We start from the raw sequence: 20579 nt of genomic DNA on the forward strand, positions 1-20579 counted from the left end.
CTCATGTTTTCGCTCCTGCTGCCGGAAGTCGGTGGGCGGGACGGAGGCTGACGGCTGCTGCTGTTGTGGAGAGGTTTGGGCGCGGAGAGAAAGGGGAGCGCGGATAGCCGCCTTTTCTGGGAGTTGGTGCCGCCGCTGCCCCACTGGGGCGGGAAGGGAGCGGATCCCCCATCCCTCCCTCAGCCCCCTCACCATGTTACTGCCGTCCGACGTGGCCCGCCTGGTGCTAGGTAAGCGTGAACGAAGGGCTCCTCTCGTGAGGGGGGCTTCCGGGGACAACGATCCCCTATTTTTGCTCCCTCCCGCCTGGCCCCGCGGTGTGTGTGTGTGTGTTCCTGGGGGCCTCCGAGAAGGGCAGGCCGAGGGCGCCCCTCGCATCTCCCATCGTTTCCAAAGCAGAATAGGGACACGCCCGTGACGCCCCAACTATCGATTCATCGCCCCCGCCACCACACTGTTTGTTATGTTGCGAAAAGCTTTGCTTCCTCTCCTGCACATATTGCTCTTCTTTGTTTACTATTCTATAGCCTGCCCTAAAAGCAGAAATATTGTCGATAGTTATTCTTGTACTTCACCATAGCTTTCCTCCACGGATCTAAAAGCTAAAGCGCGGTTAATTTTGTTTATTGCTTTACTCCACCATAGCCCGTCTTCTTCCACTGGGGTCATGGGCTAAGGCGTTGTTTATTACTTATTTGTTACATATATATACGCTGCCCGCCCACCTTTTATTCCCCCCTTTTTCTTCTTGCTAACATGGCTCCCAAAATGGCTTAGAATCACAAGATGGCTGTATGTGTGTTGTGGGAGAGAAGGAAGAAGGGTGATTTTTGTAGCTTGCTATTTTGGCTTTTTCTAATTGGTGGTTCATTGGTTAAGGATATATTAGGTAGTAGCTTATTCTATTCGTGTTATAAAAATATAACAGTAGCTGTCATAAGTGAAATGTCAGTCTATGCATGGCATTGTGCCTTATTTGCATGTACCTATGCTTATACAGTGGTACCTCGGTTTATGAACACAATTGGTTCCGGAAGTCTGTTCATAAACTGAAGTGTTCATAAACTGAAGCGAACTTTCCCATTGAAAGTAATGGAAAGTGGATTAATCTGTTCACGGAGTACTTAAACTGAAGCGTTCATAAACTGAAGCAAACTTTTCCATTGAAAGTAATGGAAAGTGGATTAATCCGTTCCAGACGGGTCCGCAGAGTACTTAAACTGAAGCGTTCATAAAATGAACGCATGGGTGTAATTGGTTCCGGAAGTCTGTTCATAAACTGAAGCGTTCATAAACTGAAGCGAACTTTCCCATTGAAAGTAATGGAATATGAATTAATCCGTTCCAGATGGTTCCGCGCCGTTCATAAACTGAAAATTCATAAACCGAGGTGTTCATAAACCGAGGTTCCACTGTATATACATGTATAAGGGCTGCCCCCATCCAAACTGGACTACAATCATATGCATGCTTAGCTGGAAATACTCAACTGAGTAAGATGCAAATGATCCACCAAATAAGGTGGAACTTACTTCCTAGCAAGCATGAATAGAATTGCAGTGGCACCCTGGATTTAATGTCCAGTTCCAGGAGAAGGGAGTTGAATCATAGAATTGTAAAGTTGAAAGAAATGCTGATGATCAACAAGTCCAATTGGTGCAATGCAGGAATCTCATCTAAAGCTTCCATGACAGATGGCCATCCAATCTCTGCTTAAAAACCTCCAAAGAAAGTGGACCCACCATCTTCCAAGAGAGTCCGTTCCACTTTTGAACAGCTCTAACCACCAGAAAGTTGTTCCTGATGCTTAGTTGCAATCTTCTTTCTTTAGCTGGAATCCTCTTCCTCTCAGGAACTGGCAGTGATGCTTTGGGTTAAGAAGGCAGATGAGCAGTGTTGCCCTATGTGTGCCACCCCACCAACTGCTATTGCTCATAAGGAGGAGAAACTTTTATTTGCATAAATTCAATTTATAGCGAGCAAGAGAGGAACTGCTATTAGTAGTTTTTACAAACAAGAAAATATAACCAGCTGCTATTAACTTTGTTGTTAGTTAAATTTTTGTTTATATTCCTATTAAATTTAAATTTAATCATTAAAAATAAAGAAAGCTATTTACATAATTGTTTAGTAGCATGTGGTTTTGTTTTCTTTCATCATACCATACAGAGTGATTCCCTGAAGTCCACATGAAGACAAAAACACAGGAAAAAGTCACAATTGCTCTCAGTAAGGGAGCACTTGCACACATCTTGCCATAGATTTCACATCACCCCAAAGGGGAGTTCTGGTTTTGTCAAATCCTAAATCTTGAATGCATTGCCTTGTAATTAGGGTTCCCCACTACAAAGCAAGCTTTGATGCAGACTGGGATCAATCTTCTCCTTGTCCACCCACCTGTGTTTGCTTGAGTGAAATCATGCTTTGCTACCCACGAGGTGCATGTGTCCCATCTTCCAACATCACCAGACACCTACATGTGCTTTAATAAGGTGCATAATGGGCTGGCATCACATGGTTGCTTTCCACATTATAAGTCGTATATTAGTTCAGGCCCATGTGTTTAAATGTACCCTTTTATGTGTATACATTCAAATGTTACGTTTGTGTGTGGATGCCAACTGGACCAGACATGTAAAGTGCACATATGTCCACGCTGTTTCTTTGTTACATGGGTCATGTAACAATATTATATATATATATATATATATATATATATATATATATATATATATATATATATTTATATATTTATATATATATATATATATAAGCAGTCTTATAATGGGTTGCATCCTCATTCATACCACATTTACGTGAATCTAATGTGCACCTCAATTTTCGAAACGTTGAAACCAAAAAAGGATTTGCTGGCGCCATCAAATCTGATGCACACCCTAATTTTTGTGATGTGTTTTGGCCAAAAAAGGTGTACATTGCATTTAAGTAAATATGGTATTTTATAACTCTGAACTTTAAACCACTGAATTTCTGAAAATATATCTTGGCTTTCTTCAGAAAGTGTTTCTAGCTGCTGCTGTTGCTGGTTTTGAAATGGTATCTAATACGGCAATCCTAAATTTATCTGCTCAGAATAAAGTTCCACTGTATTCAATGAGATTTACTCCTGCCCACCTAGCAGTTTGAAAGCACGTCAAAATGCAAGTAGATAAATAGGAACCGCTACAGCGGGAAGGTAAACGGCGTTTCTATGTGCTGCTCTGGTTTGCCAGAAGCGGCTTTGTCATGCTGGCCACATGACCTGGAAGCTGTACGCCGGCTCCCTCGGCCAATAATGCGAGATGAGCGCGCAACCCCAGAGTCGGTCACAACTGGACCTAATGGTCAGGGGTCCCTTTACCTAAGTGTGTGCAGGATTGCCTTGTAAAAGAACATTCCATATAAACCAGACTAGACTCCTTTTCACAGTGGAATGATCATTTTAAAAACTCATGATAAATATATGAGTTTAAGTATAATATCATTGGCTTTAACTTCGTTCCTTGTTCATATTGGCACAAAGGATCAGAAAATATTTTGTCTGTTACAGGTTATTTACAACAAGAAAAGCTTTTAGCCACATGTCGGGCATTTATACTGGAAAGCTCAGATTTAAAAGAATATGCAGAGCATTGTACTGGGGAAGGCTTTGTTCCAGCTTGTTTACTGGTGAGTACATATTTGTGAGAAAGGTGGCTGTCAGTTTTGATCAGCCCCTGAGCTTTCTACTTTCCAAGATAGTTCTGCATAATGAATATTTCAACTTAAGATGGATTCAGGTAATAAATACCCCTCCACTGCATGGTGAGCTTTGGAGTCCACATGAAAATTGCTTGCTTGAGTCCAAATGGCATCCATTGTGCTTTGGATAGTCAAGACATTTCCAGTATGTTGTTGCTGGAAGTTGTGTAGTTGAATGCTGTTCTTTTCCTTTTTTTCTTCAGTCTCTATTTGGGAAAAACTTAATCACCATCCTGAATGAGTATATCACAATGAAATCGAAAGGTAAGAAGGGGTGTTGGGATTGGAAGATACAAGTTAAAGATTTGGCTATTTTCCCTATTAGTGGGGGGTATATTGTGCAATGTAGGGACCCAGGTGGCACTGTGGGTTAAATCACAGAGTCTAGGGCTTGCTGATCAGAAGGTTGGCGGTTCGAATCCCTGCAACGGGGTGAGCTCCCATTGCTCGGTCCCAGCTCCTGCCCACCTAGCAGTTCGAAAGCACATCAAAGTGCAAGTAGATAAATAGGGACCTCTCTGGCGGGAAGGTAAACAGCGTTTCCGTGCGCTGCTCTGGTTCGCCAGAAGCAGCTTTGTGATGCTGGCCACATGACTCAGAAGCTGTCTGCGGGCAAACGCCGGCTCCCTCGGCCTATAGAGCGAGATGAGCGCCACAGTCGGACACGACTGGACCTGATGGTCAGGGGCCCCTTTACCTTTACCCTATATTGTGCAATATGTTTTCTTTAGATTTATAATCCACACTCTACCCAGTGATGTCAGTACAGAGTACATAAATTATTAAATACCATTATCTTCTTAAATTAAATAAATTTAAGGTGGTTTAAATTAGTTTAGATTTTTTTAAAAAAAGTTACCAATGAAAACAAAAGAGCAGGAACAATAGACAAAAAACTTAACACCAGCCAACCACTCAACAGAAATTACAAAGGAAGAGGAAAAACAAAACTAGCCCAGTGGAGACTGAGCAGGCTCAGAGCTGACTGGCTGTTGCTGGGGGAAGGAGGAATGGATTAGAGTACATACCTCTAGATACGAATGCTGCGGGTTGCGTACAACACAGGTTACGTACGTGCTGAACCCGGAAGTAACGGAATGGGTTACTTCCGGGTTCGGCAATTTACGCATGCGCAGACGCGCCGAATCGCACGACGAGCATGCACAGATTTGGTGCTTCAGGTTGAGTACTGCTCTGGATGCGTACGGGGCTCTGGAACGGATCCCGTTCGCATCTAGAGGTACCACTGTATACTGGAAGTTCACATCACTGGCTGGAACCGTTAGCAGGATTTTTCAACAGTGCGACATTTTCTTACACACCCCACTTGTACATCTAGACTCCTAAAATGTTCCTCTTCATGCTAAAGCAGCGGTGCCATTTATTTTTAAAGAAGTTAGAATCATGATCTCTTGATTGTGTAGTTTTTCCAGTTGATTCATAGATCAACTAGTCCTTTTCACATTTGACACAAGTTTTGTCTGATGTGTTTCTTTAAAGAAGCAACAAATGATGTTCCAGCAATGATGTCGTCTTTATGGAAGAAGTTGGACTACACACTTTCTCAAATCAGGTAATTTGTATTGATAGCAAATACTAATCTGCATGTCATAGGGGACCTTTGTCATCTTATTATAGGGCTACATTCCTCCTATATACTTACTATGGTTGCATTTTGGTGAGGTCTTGGTCTTTTCGTACTGATTTTATCTCACTGATGCTTGTAAGTTATTCAACATAGCATGCTGGTGTTTTAAAGCTTTGTCTGATCAGAATGACAAAAATGGTGCCAAGGAGAGCTCAAGCCATCTTTTATGGAATGGACTACAGTGAAAACTGCTACAGTCAGGTCCACTTCCAAAGCTCCACCCTGCAGGCCCAGCCAGATTGGCTGAATTCAAATAGGGGGTTTGGTGGGAACTCCTAAAGTGCTTTTGGTCAGCCCAGTGATTTTCAACTACTGGTTGCACAATGGAATTTGCACCGAGGGGGGGGGATTTGCACCGGGGGGGATTTGCACGGGGGGATGTGATGCACCGCAACCACCACCCACCCCAAACTCTGTAAGCAGCCACTTCTGCAACCAACCAACCAACCACCCAACCCCAAAGCACATATACTGTATAATACTTCAAAATAAAACCAAGCTTATTTACTATAAAACGTTAATCATGGTGATAGTGTATTTGAAAATTGTTCATCTTACCATAGAAATATATTACTGATAACAAAATTTTAATTCATGTTTAATTTTGATGTCCCCCCCTGTTGCTTTAATCCTTAATCTAAATGTCCATGTAACTATTGTCTCATTGGTCCATATGAAGCCAAGTTTCCCTTAGACTTGTATATTGAATTCTAATTTCACTTGGCAATTTGATTGTTGCAGGAGCATGCAGAATTCTGGTGCGTTTAGTGCTCATCAACGGGGTATGTATCAGAAAACATCTATTTTATGTAATCTGAATTCACCCCTCAAAAACCTTGCAACTTTTCCCAGTCCATGTGGAAATTGACTGGAAATCAGTCAAATTCATTTCAGTATGACTTGTACATCATAGTATACTTAGAATTGCAAGTTTAATGTAATAAGACATATTCCTGAAATATTTATAGTAGAACTGCTAACATTTGACAATGTAAATGTGATGGATTTTGCCCACAGAGGCAGAGCTTAGTCTTTTTGTGGTGTATTAAAGTTGGAAATCCTCCTTTATCTTGTATCTCTGAAGTAAGCATTGAGAGTTTTATTTTCTTCATCCCCCACCCGACAGACTGTCAAGTTCAGCTTGTCACTGTAGTAGTTCAGAGTGATTGGGAGTAGTGAAACAACAGTTGTCCTGATCTGGAAGTGATCCAGGAAAATACCATGTGTTATTTCTGCCGTTTAAATCAGCTCTTGGACTCCATAATCCTGGAATGTGGGCAAACTCTTTTCCCTTGTAGCGTGTGTCAAGACTCCTGAATCTTGTGTGTGATTCCATAGTACAGTACTGTAGTGCCAGCAAGCAGCTGGCTGCCTCTTCTTTAGATTTAGTTGACACCAAATCTATTTAGCAACAAAACTAACTGCATTCCTGACTTGGTTCAAAATTACTTCAGGGGTGAAGGAACATTTGGTTTTACTGCAGTGCCACAATTTAGCTCTTGAAGCAGTAAAGGCACAGCTTAAGAAACCAACAGTCTGTCGAGATGGGCTCCTATCTCCTTTTATTTTATGTCTTTTTCTAGGCCGCACAAGAAGTGCAATTGCAGATATGAAAAAGCAGAAATGCATTCCACAATCACTTCCCTCAAATTCAGGGCCCTCTGTAGCTCATCAGCCAGGACAACTGAACTCTGCTCCAATGGCAGCCACACGAGTTATTCTTAAACCAACTGTAACCCCAGTTATGGTCCAGACAAGACCAGGTTCTTCATCTGCACACCAGTGCCAAGTACAAGAAAGCAATATTAACAGTAAGTGTAAATACTCAGTTCTGTGGTCCTTAGGAGGGTGTCCCAGGGCTTGCACAGTTTAGCACAGTGTTGGGGAACCTCATGCTTGACTTCCAGGCCTCCCTGTCTGGCCTATGGGACTCTCCTCGGTCTACACACCATCCTGATCCACAACCCAACTTCACAGCCTCTTTAGGTGTTTATGCCTGTCTGGAATAGGTGCTTGAACTCTGCTAATGTATTTAGTTTATTCTAGATGGAGGATAGAGAGGGATGTGTGAGTGTGAAGAAACTAGCTTACTGTACAAAGGAATAAAATTCACATGTGTTGCTCCACTTACTTTTGCCTCTGGCCCTGCCCACTACTGAAATGTGGCCACCTGAATGTTGCCCAGAATGAAACATGGCCTTGGGTTGAAAATGGCTCCCCACCTCTGGTTTAGCAGATCTCCCTCACCACTTTCAGAGACCTGTCAGTTGAAGCAGGAGGTTCTGTCTGAAGACCAGTTCTATCAGTTGTAGAAACCTCTGTGACTATTCCTGTCCCAACAATGAAGGGGGGATGAATCAGAGGATACGCATTGTCCCTATAAGCTGCCGTACTTCTTTTCTTTTTCACTGAGACCAGTGTAAAAGAAAACCATTTAAAAACAATACAGCCACCCCAACTCACTTTAAAAACTTTTTCAGGTATTAATCTGTAAATTGCCTTGACACACGTGGAGGAAGATAAAGAAGTAAATTGGGGGAAATGTTTTGTTTAAAAAGAGAAGATGGAAATGTCTATTTCAGTTGCCTGTTGTCATTTGTCATTGCCTTTCCTATTGGCAACAGAAAATGTTTGGTAGCCTAAAAAATCTTAACCAGAAGCAACATTTGTCTCACTCATTTTTTCTTTTTAAAGCAGGAGACACTGCAAACTTGGTTTCTGCACCCCAAGAACGGAAGCTTCACTTGAGCATGGTGTCTCCCGGAAAAAGAAAAGGGTAAATGCTAGTTCTTGGCTAATGTGTTTTTAATTTATGAATCTCCTTTATGTTTTGAAGGGCACCTAATCCTTTATTTACAACAGTGTATTCACTCTGCTCCTTTTTTACTATTCCCTTCTGTATGAATTCATATGAAGTCACTTCCCTCATTTCTGCCCTCAACCATAGGGCTGCATATTTGTGCTCTCTTAGCTGGGAGTAAGCCGCATTGAACTCAGTGGCACTTACTTCTGTATAGGATTGCATGGTTAACCTTGTGTCTCCAGACTATAAACTGTTAGGTTATGCGGCAAGTACTCTAACAGGTGTGGATCTCGGTTAAGGCCACTAAGTTCCTCTGAGCAAAGAGCAAGAGGAATGAATAGATAAGATTTACAACATGAGCTTCAGTAAATATCCTAAATTTATTTCTTTCTCGTTTCTTTAAACTTCTGAAATACTTCAGTGACTTCCAGAAGAAAAAGAGCATTGTATCATCCGGATCACAATTATCCAATTGTGATTTACGGGACACTCCAATGGTGGAAGAAGAAAGCTCACCCATGGAAGAAGGAAGTGAACAGCTAGAACTTATAGAGGGTGACCTTCCAGTAAGTTTTTTTTTATAAAAAAAAACCTTCAGAACAGCATTTACTTTCTTTTTTTCTACTCGCCTTTTGCTTCTCCTTCCCCACAGCCTTGCAGTTTGTTATTGCAATTCCAGCTTCATTTATTGCTATGAAAAATTCAGGTAATAAGCCATTTTTAAAGACTTTCCAAAGTAGTCTCCATTTTTGGTATAGCTTATAATGGTGTTCTGGGCCAACTTTTAAATTTAATCCAGAAAGGTTTAGATGTATGACATGTAGTCGCTATGTCTGTGCACACATAAGAATGTATAAAGGGCCAGCCCAAGAGATTTTGGCACCTGAGGCAGGCACCAAAATGGTACCTCCCTCCTCACCAGAGAAGAAGAGGTCAGGGAAGAATTATATCAGGAACAAGGGGTGGAAGAAAGATTGACATCGGAATCTGCTGTTCCAGCGGACCCTGCTGCCTGAGGCAGCCACCTTACCTTGCCTCATGGGTAGGCTGGCCTTGAATACATTTAATAAATGTGCATCAAGTATATAACAGTATAAAGTATAAATAGGACTTAAATCTTGCTCCTCTTAAGATTGGTTTGGAGACCTGAGAGCAATTTAGAATTGCTATACTAAAAGAATCATAAAGACCCCGAGGATCATCTAGTCCAACCCCCTGCAATGCAGGAATCTTAACTAAAGTATCCATGACAGAGAACCATCCCACCTCTGTTTAAAAACATTTAATGAAGGAGGAACCTCTGGATAAGGGGATGGGGTTTTACTTAATAGTGCTGGTAGAATCAGTTTTGCTTTTCTTTTTTAGTAATTTTGGACTGCTTCAAATTTGTTTTCTAGCAAATGATTATTGAAAATGCCAGAGAGAAAATTCTGAGCAACAAATGTCTTCAGGAGAAGCTAGCTGAAAACATCAACAAATTCTTGGGCAGGTAAAAGAACTTTCTTGACACCTCCTGTTCCAAATCTGTAAATTATTTTGGAAGCCTGCTAATTATTTGTAACTGTCTATTCCAGTGATGGCAATATTTCTCAGACAGCAAAACAGGCAGACAGTGGCCCAACAATACAAGAGTCCTCAATTGATGAATTGCTTGGCCTTCAGGTAAGGTTCCAAGAACTGATGCACACTCATATATAAAATGTATTTGATGCCTGGCATGCATTTATAAGTGAAAAGGCACACCAAATAGTTATACAATCAAGCCCACATTTCTTACTTTAAAGCAAACTGCATTACTTGTCACCCACTTAGCCAAGCTGCAGGCCACCAGCCATGTATGACAGCCATCAGGGCTTGATAAACCACCACCTTTTGCTTTCTTCATGGGACTGCAAAACCCAGGGGTGTTAGCAAGGCCAAAGCAGGGCGCAGTATGTTGCTGATGCTCCGCATTTCATCTTGGTGGCTCGCAAGTTGTGCAGACTTTACAAGTAACTGAGGCACAGTTAACTGGGAATATTATTACCCTGAACCTTATTGAAATTAATGAGAGCTGTACAGTAGCACAGTTACGATCCTTTGTGACTATCAATCAATAGTAATTCTAAAGAAGATCTTGTTTGTCCTTAAAATCATGGTTTTGGTTGCTGTGTCTACACCAGGCATCCCCAACCTTCGGCCCTCCAGATGTTTTGGACTACAGTACCCATCATCCCTGACCATTGGTCCTGTTAGCTAGGGATCATGGGAGTTGTAGGCCAAAACATCTGGAGGGCCGCAGGTTGGGGATGCTTGGTCTACATGATCTGTTAAGTGAATTTTATTTACAAACTGAGTGGTACCCAACTACATTCTACTCAATAGTAGACTGTTTGAAATTAATGCCTATAAATTAGTCATACACATTAATTTCATCTGTCCTACTCAGTATGACTAATGTCGGATACAGAAACTGAGGTTGATGTAGTTTTGTAATGAAAATTATTTCAAATATTTTTATATGTTTCCAACTACTGAGCCACTTTATTTTGTACTGACTGAAGTTTCAGAACCATCTTAAAGGGAAATAACACAAAGTGCAGCTAAGCAGTCTAGCATACAAATCTTGTGCACAGCTTGATTGTCTGAATATGGATATGTTTGTAGCCAAAATAACTACCATATGCACACGTATGGGGCAATATCTATGGGCTTAGAGAAACTCCATGGTTTCCAAAAATTGAAAAACAGGACACTTGGGGAAGAAGAACCCAAACTGCCAAATGAGGACTGAGAATGCTTTAAGGGCACAGAGTGCTTTCTGGCTATCAGCTGAGGCAGAGTGAATGGGGAAACTATATCCAAGGGCAGGGCAGATGGGAATGGAGTACCCAGGGAAAGTGTATGGCTGGCTGGGTAGAACCCTGAATTGGGAGTATTCTGCACTGAAGCATTTTGTTGCTGATCCCAATTTATGTTCTATATTTCCCTTGACACCTTTTGGAACTATAGTAGATGCAAGTTCAGTCAAGATGGTTGGTGTCACTCAGCTTCTACCATTGAGGTCAGGTTTATTTTATAAATTCCTTCTGATTTTTCAAGGAGGTTTTCTTCCTATGTTTCCTTTCAACATACATTTTACATCTAGAGAGAACAGTTTACATCTTCTAACTTACTTGTGGATTATTTTTATATTACCTACATAGCAGGGTGAAATTCACATGACCGAAGAAGCCATCCAGGAGATTCTGGAGCAAACAGAGTCAGATCCAGCATTTCAAGGACTCTTCGATGTATTTGATTTTGGTGCGTGTTAGTTATCACTTTGAATACCATGAGTGTAATGAAAGGCTAAGGGGTGGTCTGGTGTAATTTCAGTGGGTCTGTTCTGAGTAGAGCGAGCATTGGCTACAGTCCTATGTTCTCATGTGTTGAGAAGCAAGTTATCACCACCTAAGTGTTTTGTAGGAGCTTGGCATATTATGTCTCATATTGTTGTAAAGTATTTATGGGTATAGCACTTCATTTATGTAGCTGTCTGTAACTGATGCACACCAGATGCCAGACGTGCTCACAGAGGACTCCCTAAATGTGTGGTCTACAGTTCTTATCTAGTTTGTTAAATGCCAAGTAGTACAAATATTTAGAATCAATATTTATAACTTTTGCTCTTCCACAATTGCTCAAAATACTTTTATGGATGATTGATTTAGTGGAAACAGAAAAACCTACCCGATATGTTAGGAATATATGTTAGGCATAATTTGTGCCTTGAATCAAATATTAGTACCCTTCCAGTTTATTTTTTCCCTTTCTTTTAAAACAGGTAAAGCCAAGGGTGGTAGAAATGCTTCTCACGGTATTTCCGCTCAGAATGGAGGAATAGAGAATGTAATTTTAGTGGACGAAGAAAGCCTAGGAGCACTTGAAAGCTATATTGCAACAAAGGAAATCAGTAAGCCCTCATTAAAAGCTTTCCAGTTATCTCCAATACTTGTAGAATGTCCTTTTGTTCCAGGGCGTAGAATGTTAATTGTTAACCCTGCACAATTTGTAAAGCACTATTAAAGACTGGGCGATTTGGGATGTGCAATTGTGAACATGTTAAAATTACTGTTACTGCAGTCCTGCAGTACACAAAATAGGAAGTCCTATTGAAATGGATGGGACTACTAGGTAAACTTCCGAAGGGCTGGGGTGTAAGTTGCTTAATTGACACTTGAGTTTCTTTGATACTTCAATCTTCTTTTGAAAAGGCGAGTCTTGTTGTTCTTTATATAGCCTAATAATAACTGCTGCTTTGACTTCTAACCAAGGTAACTTTATCCTGTCCCCTTCTCTCCTTTCCGTAAATCAGCTTAGAATGACAGCTAATGACAACTGTTGACTTTGGAGCTCAAATGCCATTCTGATTACAAGTCAGTAGCACAAAACTAGATTTAAGTACATGGGTTAAAGTAACTCCCCAATACTAGCCTGAATTAGTTTCTATATGCTTCTGTTTTAATTGCTGCAAACCATTACCAGCAAGATGGAGATTATGCAGACCACAGTTCTTACATTGTGGTGTGCAGAGTCCAGTCCACTCTTTAATTTAGAGAGTATGCTATTTCCACTATAGCCATCTCTCTTTCAGCCCAATATGTTTTTCTCCAACACCCCATGGGTCGTGGGTGGAGTCCAGTCATCTTCTTTATAGGACACGTAAGTGCTAAAGCAATGCTACAGCCTGAATGAGTGAAAATAGAGGTGGAGGGGTACTAACCTGTTTTTAAAATTGACCTGTCTTGGAGGCAAAAGACCAGGGTGGGCTTAATGAACTTATTTCATATGGCACCTGTGTGTGTTACACCCCATATATTTTTGTAGCACCATGGATTTCAGTGAAGCTGAGCGACCTTCGTAGCACTATGAGAATGTAAATGGATTACAAATGGTTTCCCTGTCTTTAAACTAGACTCATATATTGTACAGTGTTAGATAATAGGTAGTATCATAAAAGCATAGAGTTGGAAGGGAGGCTGAGGGTCATCTAGTCCAGCCCCCTGCAATGCAGGAATCCCAACTGGATCATACATGACTGATGACCATCCAACCTCTGCTTTAAAATCTCCAAGGAAGGGGAGTCCACCAGCTCCCGAGGGAGTCTCTTCCATGGTCAAACATCTCTTACTGTCAGAAAGTTCTTCCAGGTTGTTTAGTTGAAATCTCCTTTCTTTTAACTCAAATCCATTAAATATAGCTTTGTAAATTCAGAGTGCAAGATATCCCCAAACAATAATAGCTACCCCAAACAATAACTACCATTACTACTACACTGAGAAATTAGAAAGAAATAGATGACAAACTTTAAAACCAAATGGTTCTATTACTCCTTGAACTTATGGTTATGATATTTTAAATGACTTCCAATAACCTAAGACACAACAATCAAATATTTTCTAATAAAATACTTATCTGTACATATAAGGGTGGGGTTGCTAGCGGTTTTCTTCTAAAGGGAAGGGTTTCAGATGCTGGATAATGGTCCTCCCTGGATAAAGGGAGGACAAAACAATGACATGGTTCTTAAGAGGTCAGTGCAATTTTTTTAGTATCTCTCCATGGAGGTTTTGCAGTGTATGTACAAAAGTGGTGTAATCTATTTTTGTAACATTATTCTGGCATGGGGTGTCCTACAACACTAGATTGTAGTGAAACTGTGTTGATCTGTTGCAGGTGATAATTCCCGAGCAGCTCTGTCATACACAGAAGATCATTCAACTGAGGCACATGTTCCAAAGACTGGTTGCAGTGGTAGTGAAGTTACCTTGGAAGAACACCTGGAGATGCAAAACGTAGGAGTTGAAGAATTTCCCAGGGATTCTAAAGTGAGGAGTGAAAGTGACCCTGTAGAAATGGGAATGGATAGCCAAAGAATCAAGCACAATGCAGTCTTTGAATCTGAGCAGAATCATGTCTCTGATTCAGAGTTCAGTGGACACAGTGTAGGCTCTTGCAGCAAAAAAGGAACAGCAGCAAGAGACGGTAGAACTGATAAAGACCTCTTATGTCAAGATCTTCAAAACTTGCCTCATTTGCAGTATGATCAGTTGGGTGCGATGCAAATCTCACCGTCTGGAGGAGCAGAGAGTTATTCATTGTCTGATAATATACTAGATGAAAGGACAAATGCAAAATTGCTATCCCCTCCGAGAACTGGCCGAAATGAAATGCTGAAAGGAACTGTTGCAGCCAACTCTAGCCATTCAGCAGAAACAAATAAAAGTCTAGAGCTCATAATGGGACAGCCAGCTGAACTTCCTGTACCTGGCCAGCAAAACCCAGACAGTCATGCTGCCTCTGATTGTCAAAGCCAGGATAAAATTGAGTCTGATTCTGCTGCAGCATTTGTAACAAATGCATCTGATCCAAATGCTATAGAGCTCCAGCTTGAAGTTGTGGATACTTCCAACAGCCTTCATTCAGATGGTCAGCCTGTGCACCAAGAACCTTGTTCAAAACCTCAAAACCAGAAATTGGAAGGCTCTGAAATCTCACAGATAGAAATGCAAGAGCCATCATCTTCCACAAAATCAGATGCAGATAGCTTATTTCAGTCTTCTGATAATGAGGGGCGTTCAGAGAGATCTACTAATAGCAACCCCACCACATCGGCTGTGTGTTGCTCTCCTCCAGAACCAGTGGGAGAATCAAGTCCAGGAAACAAAGAACCAGGCAGTGTTTCCTCTAGTAGCCAAGCCACAGATGTAGATCCCTCCAGCGTAGTTTCCTTAAAAATCATTATCAGCGATGACCCATTCATTTCAGCAGATGCCGAGCTGAACAATGCAGTTTCCAGCATTTCTGGAGAAAACCTGCCAACTATAATCCTGTCCTCGCCAGCTAAATCACCAGCCAAGCTAACAGGACCAGCCAGATGCATGACTTCGGAAGAGGTTGAAAGAACTGGGGATTCAGCTTTGGTAGAACAGAATCTTCTTGTGCTCAGACCTCAAGACTCAGTCGCGAGTACACTCAACATATCAAATGAGGAGTGTGCTGTTTTTTCCATTGCTGGGACGCCCAGCGTTGCCAAGGATGGGGGATTTATACAGCTGATGCCAGCCACAAACACATCTTTCAGCAATGCCAATGGTGTCTATATTGCCACCTGTATGACTGAGGCAGCTTTAAATACAAATGTTACTCCATCAAACTTGGTTATGTTGCCTGGCAATTCAGCACCTCTTGCATCGCAGGTTCCAACACCACAGCAGTTACGGACTCCTCCTAGAACAAACAACTTGTTTGCCATGAACCCGCCAATGTCGCCAAACTTTACACAGGGTAACTATTGGTTTAAAACCGTAGCTGAAGTTTATACTGGTTTTGGTCATAAGTCTGTTGCTTTACTATTTAAATGAGTTAGCACTTACATGTTACATTGCTCTTCTCTTGTAGGTAACGTATAAAATGTGTTTATGGTAGCCAGATGCAAAAATCATGCAGCCTATTTCAAAATAATCCAAGTGGAATGAGAACTAAGAGCAGTATACTAACAGTATATTCGCCTTAGGATACCTGCCGGGTAGCATGATCAGTGATCATGGATGATGAGAGCTCCTGTCCACAACATCTGGAGGGCACTGCACTGGTTACCTCTGCTATAAGGCATTAACTCGGTGGTTGCCTGGCACATAACCCTTTTCTATACCCCTAATTGAGTTATTGCTTGAAGCACCTAACCCAGCGTTTCTCAACTGCTGTTCCGCGGCACACTAGTGTGCCGCGAGACGCTGGCTGGTGTGCCGCGACGTGCGGCGATGAGAAGGGCGATTTGCATTGTCACGTGCCTGGCGGCCGCCAATACCCAGCACTAACTTGCCAGAAAGCAATATTTCTCCTCTTTCCCAAAGCTCAGTGCAAACGAGCCTGGCGGCCGCCAATACACAACACTTACCCGCCGGAAAGCAATATTTGGCAAGTGTTTCTTACAGTCATAATTATAATATAGGGCGGCACAGAGTTAAATTTTTTAACTTTTTTAATGGTGGTGTGCCTCGTGATTTTTTTCACGGAACAAGTGTGCCGTGGCCCAAAAAAGGTTGAGAAACACTGACCTAACCAATATGTTGCGATCGGAGAAAGCAAAACAAAGGAGCCCTTCCTGGAATTGAAATGCGTTGGGGAAGCCTGGTTTCTTAGGAACACATACACAAAGCAAGGGCTTCTGCATTTGTTCCAATGTCAGGACAGTTGCAGGGGTTTCTTTGCTTCTTTTCTTGCCTTACTATCCATCTGCCACACAAATAGTTGCTAAAATAGATGTGAATGCAGGCAACGTGTCAGACATTACTTGCTGCCTATAGCTGTGTACCTAGCAAAGGCTGGGCCACTCCAATGCAGAATAACATATTCCTATTTTAGCCCTTTGCTTTAGAGAACTTGCTGTCTGCAACTTGCTGTATATATAGGTTGGTGCTCTTCGTAGCAAGATATCTCAGCTTAGTAGCAATAATGTGTTTAGAGCTATTTACTGCTCTTTCTTTAAAAAGCTTATAGCTGCTTATATAGGGTTCCCAGGGAGTCTGCCTTCCAGGTAGCTTACAGGGTCATACACACTTAGGCTTACTGGTAGAACAGTGCCATTTGCTTTTGGACCATTCTCTAACATTGGATCATTGGCACAGAGAGTGAGAGAGACTCTCTGAGTAAGTACTAACAGCTTGCTCACATGAGTCCATTGATTTTCAGGTTCTGCCATCATCATCGCATCTCCAGTACAACCTGTGTTGCAAGGAATGGTGGGAATGATTCCTGTATCTTTAATGGGGCAAAATGGACATACATTCTCAGATCCTTCCCGTCAGGTAAAACGCTGCTGCTAAATTTCCATACTGTCATTCTTGAGTTGGAAAATCTTGAGAAACCTTCATTGTGCTGCTTTCACTTTTTCCAAGGTTCTGCACATGCCAGTACAGACTTCTTTGGGTGGTGGTGTTCCTAAACTACCTCTCCCTCCCAAATCTCAGAGGATCCCAAGAAACAAGACAAATGCAGGTGAGCTAGTGATGTGGCTGAAGGAAGGGAAGTCTGTTTCTAGCATGGGAAGAATCCATAGGTTACCAGCTCAAATCTGATTCCTTCCTCAGCAGCCCAAGATACTCAGTTCCGTAGGTAGAAACTATTGTAGCAGACTGTATATAATGTTTGACTTGTCTTTTTCTTCCATATGAACTCATTTGAAACCTAGAGTCTGCTTTTTTAGATGCTGCCATTTTTTTAAAAAAAATCCAGACTTGTTTCTTTTAATTAACAGTTTGATTTTTAAACAAATGCTTTAGGAAAGTTGGTACCCAGTGGATCTGAGCCTATAAATCGTCCTGCTTCTCGTGCACAAAGGTCAGTTAAGTTGCATTGCATAAAATGGGGGGGGGGGCGTTCTCAGTTCTCAACATTTCTTGGAAGGCACTCGCATGATAAAATATATGAGCAGTCTATAGTTATTTCTGCCATTTGCAGTGATAATGTTTAGGCATTGTAATCATGGGAGCTGCTGGCAAACATAATAGTGATCACTAACTTCAAACATTATATTTTTTTCACTTGAGTGGTTTGGACTGTTTTCTACATTGTTCCTTAGTAGCCTTTGAAAGTTTGGCTTATGGCAACTGATAGGGAGTAGAAACTTTCTTGCAGCTGTTACTTTCCATTTGTTCAAAGAATTTCATTTTAAAAACAGTGGCAAACATTTTAACATGAATGTTTAAATGAGGGTGCATAAACTTTATTGGGTAGTTAAATTAAAGTGGGTATCTCTTCTCCCTATTAGTTGCCTCCAGGGCCTTGTTCTTTTCTGGGATTTGGACAAGGAGGCACCTCTGGAACTTAGAACCGTTTCATTGCAAAGGAAGACTAAGTTTTTCAGGCCTGAGGTGGTTTTGTGTATATTCAGCAAATTTTACATGTTTTGTGAGGGGTAAAGTTCACAACAGGAAAACCTTTAAAATTAATTCTGTACTTTTTCATTTATTTATTTTTATGTGCATGGAGGGTGTTCTGCTTCTCTTCACCCTTTTGTTATTTCAGTAAAGCAAAAGTTGAGCCGCCCAGAGTGGCTGGGGGAACCCGGCCAGATGGGCGGGGTATAAATAATAAATTATTATTATTATTATTCAAGATTTTTTAAACTTGTTTGATACTCTCTGCTACTAACATGGCTGAGTTTATAGCCTTCAGCAATAGCTTTTAAAAAGATACCAAAATAATTGAAAATAGAAATTTCATGACAGGATTGTCAGATAATCCCTACCTTTTCCCCCCCATTCAGAATTGCAAACTCAGACAAGAACGTTGGTGTAGAATTGAAAAAAAAGTTGGAGACTGTTGCTCTCGACACCCTAAGTTCCACTTCCAAACAGAATGAAAGCCATAGGAGAGTGCTTTGCTTTGACAACACACTGCCTGCTCCAGTAGGAAGTGTTCCAGCATCACAGAAAGAAAGGAGTGAAAACCCTTTATGCTCTGGGAATTCTCCCAGCGCTGTGCTTTCAACTGCTAAAACTCAGTCCTGCAAGAGGGAACGAGAAAGAACTTTGCCTAGGATTTTATGTAAGCCTGATATTACTAGCAGAAACTTGACTGCAAAGGACACCCAATCTGAGAAGAGACATTCAGGTCCAGGATTGGCATCAGATATGTTAAGAAAACAGACGGCAAATAAAGAGAACGAATTGGAAAGGACTGTTGACAAACCCCCCAAAAACCAGGAGGTGGCGACTCTCTCAAACGGCCAACAGAACGTTAGCCTTCATAATGAGAAGAACAGCTCCTCTGCGCAGGAACTGACAAAAAAGCAGGGGCTGCAGTCCAATGCAAATTGCAAAATTTCAGCAGCTTTACCTTCAAAGGAGCCAAAAAAAGACCAAAGCAGGTCTGCCAACCAAGCCCATTGTTTGACCAGTCCATTAACTAAACAAGCTGTGGAAATGCTGCATGACATTCAGAGGCAAAGCCCCACTAGTAAACTTCCTGAAAATGTAGATTTGCCAGTACCACGCACACCTTCAGGAACTGGCGATAGACACTCTGATGATACTTTTGATATAATAAGGACGCCCACGTGTAGACGGTATAGTGAAGACAGTACAACACCAAGGATTATGGTCCCTCCAGCTACTCCTGACTTGCCAGCCTGTAGCCCAGCTAGTGAAACAAGCAGTGAAAACAGTGTTAGTATGGCTGCCCACACTTTAATGATACTTTCACGAGCAGCCATTGCAAGGACTAGTACCACTACACCTCTTAAAGACAATACGCAACAGTTTAGGTCTTTGAGAAGTGCAAAAAAAAGGAAAACAGAAGACGTGGTTGAATGTGAGAGGAATGCCCGGACTGCCAGTAAAAAAGATATGCAGAACTTTACATTGCCAATAAAAAAGAAGAAAGTGAAGGTAAGTAAACTAATCCTTTCAAACATAATCGCATGGTACTGTTTATATTCCAGCAGCACCTGCAGGCAGAAGAAGTGTTAACAGCTTTTAATCCCATCGTCTAGCTAGATGCCCCAGAATGGGAAACATCACAATGTATTCTGTAATACGCCTTTTCTCGAGCTCACGTTGGCATTCCTAAACTAATGGAAATGGTTCCTTCATTTTTTACTTGTCACAACTTTTCAGAAGAAATCTTTGGCTGAGACACCTCCCCATCTTTAGAGCTTCTCTTAATGAATCTTTAGGGTCGCAGTTTCTTGACTTAGCCTGCTTAACCAATGTTTGCAATGTTTGTATTGGCCTGCTGTAGTTGTAAGAGACTGCAGGTATTGCAACCTGTATGTTTTATTTTTTTTATAGCTATGAAGTTTCGGTACACTTACCAGTTGACCATTTAAGCCTATGTCCACTGTTGGACTACATATACTTATATATAGACTTGAGAAGTAAACAAAATTAGATTGGGGAAAAATCTCAATAGATGTTGATGCAGAACATTTAAATGTCACGGGTCAGGGATGGTTTGTTCCAAAGGTTTATTTTGCCTTTTGGGCAGGTCGAGGGGTGATCCTGGTTTTTAATTTATTTAATGCCCCAAAAGTGGTGGGTGGAAAGCAGCCCAATACTATAAGTGTAGGCCTGCATAATCCCAAAGAACTGTACAAGCTTCTTTTGAAAAAGTCAGGAGATCCCACTCATGGTTACAGTATTGGTTTATACAGATAAACATGTTTTTGTGTTGCGTTCTGTGGAACTAAGCAATTTTTAAGCACCTAGATCTTCTTTGCCTAAATGGTTGTGTTTTTTTCCTTTTTCAGCAGAAGAAGCTACCAATTGCATTTCCTGCTGGAATGGATGTGGATAAATTTTTGTTATCTTTGCATTATGATGAATAAAAACTGAACTGTGCATTGGTCTTTTGCAACTATGA

The 20579-nt window shown here is 41.4% G+C and overlaps 1 protein-coding gene across 5 annotated transcripts; it reads left to right on the top strand.

Annotated features, from left to right (window-relative positions):
• The first annotated feature begins 37 nt into the window (after nucleotides 1-37).
• On the top strand, nucleotides 38-20562 carry LOC118085770 (protein NPAT). 5 transcript variants are annotated; one of them, XM_035116742.2, is made up of 18 exons: nucleotides 38-230; nucleotides 3551-3669; nucleotides 3945-4005; nucleotides 5242-5314; nucleotides 6131-6171; nucleotides 6973-7200; nucleotides 8084-8165; nucleotides 8614-8758; nucleotides 9590-9681; nucleotides 9767-9854; nucleotides 11378-11477; nucleotides 11998-12126; nucleotides 13890-15500; nucleotides 16908-17023; nucleotides 17114-17213; nucleotides 17498-17555; nucleotides 18484-19606; nucleotides 20467-20562. In XM_035116742.2, the coding sequence occupies exons 1-18, from the start codon at nucleotides 194-196 to the stop codon at nucleotides 20542-20544; spliced, it is 4281 nt and encodes a 1426-aa protein (XP_034972633.1). In that variant the 5' UTR covers nucleotides 38-193; the 3' UTR covers nucleotides 20545-20562. The 5 variants fall into 5 exon arrangements, with proteins under 5 accessions (XP_034972633.1, XP_034972634.1, XP_034972635.1 ...); XM_035116743.2 differs by having other exon boundaries at nucleotides 20470-20562; XM_035116744.2 differs by having other exon boundaries at nucleotides 8087-8165.
• The last annotated feature ends 17 nt before the right edge of the window (nucleotides 20563-20579 follow it).

The sequence above is a fragment of the Zootoca vivipara genome, chromosome 4 (assembly GCF_963506605.1).
Source record: "Zootoca vivipara chromosome 4, rZooViv1.1, whole genome shotgun sequence".
NCBI lineage: Eukaryota > Metazoa > Chordata > Lepidosauria > Squamata > Lacertidae > Zootoca > Zootoca vivipara.

Bases quoted from the DNA above. Each gene is read 5' to 3' on its own strand.
- LOC118085770 (XM_060273848.1), top strand. From the start codon at position 194: ATGTTACTGCCGTCCGACGTGGCCCGCCTGGTGCTAG. The intron at 6,172-6,972 runs GTATGTATCAGA...GTCTTTTTCTAG, and splicing joins GTTTAGTGCTCATCAACGGG to GCCGCACAAGAAGTGCAATT. The intron at 9,855-11,377 runs GTAAGGTTCCAA...TTACCTACATAG, and splicing joins ATGAATTGCTTGGCCTTCAG to CAGGGTGAAATTCACATGAC.